At 34.9% G+C, this 5,164-nt stretch overlaps 1 protein-coding gene across 1 annotated transcript in view; it reads right to left on the reverse strand.

The window, feature by feature from the left end:
- Positions 1-5,164, reverse strand: part of atg3 (autophagy related 3) — a 6,005-nt gene extending 841 nt beyond the window's left edge. The window contains exons 1-11 of the mRNA XM_056266969.1: positions 4,959-5,164; positions 4,019-4,060; positions 3,873-3,922; positions 2,260-2,330; positions 2,024-2,131; positions 1,881-1,930; positions 1,318-1,408; positions 1,200-1,234; positions 964-1,119; positions 689-816; positions 455-523 (exon numbers count right to left, since the gene is read on the reverse strand). Coding sequence (XP_056122944.1) covers positions 455-523; positions 689-816; positions 964-1,119; positions 1,200-1,234; positions 1,318-1,408; positions 1,881-1,930; positions 2,024-2,131; positions 2,260-2,330; positions 3,873-3,922; positions 4,019-4,060; positions 4,959-5,030 — 872 coding nt within the window. The 5' untranslated portion in view covers positions 5,031-5,164. The remainder of the gene's footprint in view (positions 1-454; positions 524-688; positions 817-963; positions 1,120-1,199; positions 1,235-1,317; positions 1,409-1,880; positions 1,931-2,023; positions 2,132-2,259; positions 2,331-3,872; positions 3,923-4,018; positions 4,061-4,958) is intronic.

A 5,164-nucleotide genomic window follows, 5' to 3' on the forward strand; every position in this document is an offset into this window, starting at 1 on the left:
GAGATAATAGTTTTATTCAGCAAATGTGTTTAATTGATCAAAAGTGATACAAAAAAAAAAGATTTCTAATGTTACAAAGATTTTTATTTTAAAAAGTACACTATGTAACTTTTTTTTTGTTCAAAATTACAAATCACGCAGAGCCAAAGCACAACCAAAACAACATTCTTCAGCAAAATGCATGCAGTTTTGTTTGCGGCTAGAGGGACAAAAGTTACATAGTGTACCTTTAAATAAATGTTGTTCTTTTGAATAATTTCTGGAAAAGAAAATCATGGTTTCCACAAAAATATTAAGCAACATTAGTAATAAGAAAAAAAAAAATTTGAGCAACAAATCAGCATATTATAATGATTTCTGAAGGGTCGTGTGACACTGAAGTCTGGCATAATTATTTTAAATTGTAATAATTTTAGATAATATAAGAATAATATAATAATATAAGAAAGGATACATATGGACCCCGAGTTCTCCTCCTCCTTCCGCCACAGTCTCGATAATCTTTTTCATCACCTCTGCATGTCTGATCATTAAAAGCAAGAGAGCAGATAATTAGTTTGCATGACACTGAATGTAAATGAGAGAACATGAATTAACAAATTATTGAGAATGTTTTTTTTCCCCCCAGTTTCCTAATACTGGTCTATAAGAGGACGGCACAGGATGATAGATAAATATTTGCATTGACCTGCAGGGATGCACAGAGCACATGGCAGGTGGGGGAAGGTGAGGGTGATTCTCAATGGTGACTGTTTTTTTAACGTGATCCTGGCTGATGTCTTCATACATCTGATCCACCGATAGAGGCTGTCTGTCCTAAGAAGGAGCAAAACATACAGGGAGTAAACAAACTGAGTTTTACTAAAGTGATGGGAGAAAAAAGGAAAAGATGGAAGAACGAAGGAGAGATGGAGCCACAGGCTTACATCACGTCACATGTTGCCATCATGAGAGCAAAGTTACCTCATCATATCCAAAAAGCCATAGTCTTGGTGTCTGGTAATATTTGTCATATGTGATGTAAAGATCGTAAGTTCTTGTCTGTAGAATGGCATCTTCCCCACCAGCCTCTGCTTTGGATTTACTTAAATCAGCCATTTTACTTGTGTCAAGAGTGGCCTGAACAAAGAATATTAATGAATAATTCTGCAAAAGAAAATTCGGATGTTGAAAAGCTTGCGTTGAGCACAATTTCTTACATCATCTGTCTCCAAAAGTCCACTTTCTTCATATTCTGAAATACAAATACCAGTTATAAAGTCAAACATACTAGTTAACAATGCATGTGATGAAAAATAAAGAAAAATTCAGAGATACCTTCCATGTCTGCTGGCTCTCCTTCCTCCTCATCATCATCATCTTCACCATTTCCACATGCACCTTTCTGCACGTTCATATTCATATTGTCCTTTAAGTGCATACAAAACAATAAATATTAACTTATATTGAAAATATTATTCACAACCTAAAACCAAAACATAAAAAAAATCATTACTTCTATGTAATTTCTTCCAATCTTAGAGGGATAGTTCAACCAAAAATGAAAATTACTCCCCCTCATGTCGTTCCAAACCTGCGAGACTTTCGTTCATCTTCGGAACACAATTGAAGATCTTTTTGATGAAATCTGAGCGATTTATGTCCCTCCATTGACAGCTACTGAAAAGGAAACGATCGCTTTATATGATGAACAGATTGAATTTTGGATTTTATTCACGTGTCAGTTGCGTAGCTGTCAATGGAGGGACAGAAAGCTCTCAGATTTCTGATGAACGAAAGTCTTACGGGTTTGGAACAACATGAGGGTGAGTAATTAATGACAGAATTTGAATTTTTGGGTGAACTAACCCTTTAAAGTAGTCAACATAGTGCTGCTTTACCTTATTATCCAATGAAATTTCCCGAACTGCATCCATCACTCCTGTAACACCTAGTGATAAAAAAAAAAAAGTCCAAAAGAAGTCTGTCAGAAACGAAAGCATGAAAAAGACATGTTACTGTTTGTCTAGTTTCTGTTCCGTACCAGAGTTATGATAGGTATCCACCCATCCCCCGTCTCCATCATCCTCTTCTATAATGGCCTCCAGCTCATCAGAGTATTCCATCTGTTTACAGCGCTTGTAACATGGCACTGAGCCCCAAAACAGTCATATTGTGACATTTGCTAAACATTCATCAGCTTTACACAACACAATACAGATCATTTGCATACTGTGGGAATGTACATTTCAGAAAGTGAATAACGTTTTTTTCTTTTACCATTTCGGGTTAATAGAAACTGCTTGTCTTTGGGCAGATAGGGCTTCACCTTTGCTTCTTCTCCAGATGCCCTAAAAGTAAACGATATAGATTCTCAACAATGTAAAAAGTAACAAATATCTCATATGAAGGTCAAAGAATTGCTTAAAGTTGTGGTTTTCAATCAGATATTTGGGAAATATTTAAGATATTCACTTAACTAGAAATATATATATATATATTAGGGCTGTCAAATGATTAATCACGATTACTCACATCCAAAATAAGTTTTTTTTACATAATATATGTGGGTTCACTGTATATAATTATTTTGTATATATATAAATACACACACATGCATGTATATTTAAGAAAAAAATATTTAAAATATTTATATTTATATATAATATAAATTATATAAAAATCTATATACAGTATATACATGAAAATATTTCTTAAATATATACAAGCATGTGTGTGTATTTATATATATATAAAATAATTATACACAGTGCACCCACATATATTATGTAAAAAAAACTTTTATTTTGGATGTGATTAATCACGATTAATCATTTGACAGCCCTAATATATATATAACCACCTCCATTTGTGTTATTTCATAGTTTTGAAGCATTTATAATTATTGTAAAATGTGTAAAATATTAATAATAATATAGGAGTAGATTGTGCTGGAAACTTTTCCACTGGTGCTCTACTAAGTGTGCTTACTTAGCCAAACTTTGTGGACAATTTTGTAGCCAGAAGTAAGCTAAATCTGACAAAAACTCCCTTTTTTTTAAATGCAAAGATGCAGCAAGTTTTCTGTTAGGGTTAGGTTATAGTAGTTATAGTCTTGCAAAGCCAGACCTTTGCCTAATGACATAAGTCTGGGCTCTACAGCCACTGCAATTGGCCGAGGGGCACCCACTTAATGTTAAAGGACGTCTGACTGACAGGTAAAGTGACCAATCACAGTTTTGTTTTGTCCAACTCATGTTTAGAGACGCAAACATGCCACTACAATAACTGACTGGTTTGCTATAAAAGACTATCGATATTTTCATGTCCACCTGCATAAAATGCAGATATTCCCTTCGAACTTCGAAGTAAACTACTTCGCCTGATTTTCCACAACACAACACAACACAAACACAACAATACAATAGGATCACTTGAGAAACGAGAAAGTTGGCCAAGCTCGGAAAAGAATACTTTTTTCACGGATTTCGACAGTAAACATGTGAACACATCTCTTTGAATTTATCGAAGTGCCTCAAACAAAACTCTTGATATCTTGAAGTGTCTATGCTTTCACAAAAGTGTTTCCAGTTTTGTGTGCCACATGCATCAGATGTTGAACAAACACAGTGTTAGTGGTCCGTGGGCATGACGTCTGAACATTTATAGCTGTATACAAAAAACAGTAGAAGTCTACCCATTTAGATAGTCAAGTAAGTGTGTGTGTGTGTGTGTGTGTGTTTGTGTGTGTGTGTGTGTGTGTGTGTGTGTGTGTGTGTGTGTGTGTGTGTGTGTGTGTGTGTGTGTGTGTGTGTGTGTGTGTGTGTGTGTGTGTGTGTGTGTGTGTGTGTGTGTGTGTGTGTATGTATGTATGTATGTGTGTTCGTTCTTGCCATTTCCATGTGGGGCAGTGATGAACCAGATGATCTCCTGCTGCAACAAACTGCACAGAACACAAAACACTGTTGTGCTTGAATCAGTGTGTAAATCCTAATAAATTGCATAATTACACCATAACAAAATCAAAATGCACACTCACCTCCTCTGGAGTTATTACCCCAGTTTCTTTAAATTTAGATTCCTGGAAAAGCAAAACACATGATGTAAATAACATTTAAACTTTTTTTTAAGGGGTTGAAAAATAAAGATGGCCTGGGTGTGAAAGTCTTGCCATATCAAATATCAGCTAACAAACTGTCACTTACCCTTTTGCTCATTTAAATCTAAAGATATATAGTTGGCTATATTGTGGTTCACAAATTGTTTTGCACTGTACAGTTTGTCACTGTTTCCAGCAAATATGTATGTGGTCATGGAGTTAAATTGTAACAATACATTTACACATTTTGAAGACGCTTTTATCCAAAACGACTTACATTGCATTCAAGCTATACATTTGATCAGTTCATGCATGCTATATATATTATATCTAAGTAATGTAATGTGATATAATTCAACATAATGTCCATCTATTATTAGATTTAGAACTTATAATGGAATATATTTTAGTTTTAACATAAAAAAAGTTTGTTACTTTAAATGAGAGTTTATAGAAAGATTCATTCTAATTAATTTACAGTGTTGTTGTACTACATTAGACAAATTGACTGATGTGGCATCATATGTATCACTCCACAAAGAAAACATGAGATGCGTATGGCCTAAACTACATCACTTTTTTGCATTCCAGGCAATTCAAACCTTTACCTGGTTATTTTTCCTAAAATGCAGTGTGTTTTCAGCCAGCAGTGGCGTCTACTGAACTTTGGGCCATCTGACAGGTTGCATGTTTTCTTATGTTTTGATGCCTGTTGGTACCAGTAGTATTGATCTCGACTGACATCATCATAGCATTGGATCGGATCAGTAATTTCTGCTTACAGGTCCATGCTCGAATTCCTCACACTTATAAAACCTCATATTTAATGCTGCAGCTGCTGGATACAGACTGAAAATCATGCTAACACTTCTCGTCTTACCTTCAAAACTGGCGTTAAAAACTCTGCCACTCCCAAAGCAGTTCCTTTCACCGAGTTTATGACGTTCTGCATGCTTGAAGAAAAGTCTCCAAAACAGATTAATTCGCTTAGAGATTGGAATGAATTATACTTGACTTCACTACACACAGAGTCTGTTTAGAGAACGTTTAATCGTGCTACACCACATGACCTAAATCACCTGACAA

This window comes from Rhinichthys klamathensis, unplaced genomic scaffold, assembly GCF_029890125.1.
Source record: "Rhinichthys klamathensis goyatoka isolate OS25496 unplaced genomic scaffold, OSU_Roscu_1.1 h1tg000254l_1, whole genome shotgun sequence".
Lineage (NCBI taxonomy): Eukaryota > Metazoa > Chordata > Actinopteri > Cypriniformes > Leuciscidae > Rhinichthys > Rhinichthys klamathensis.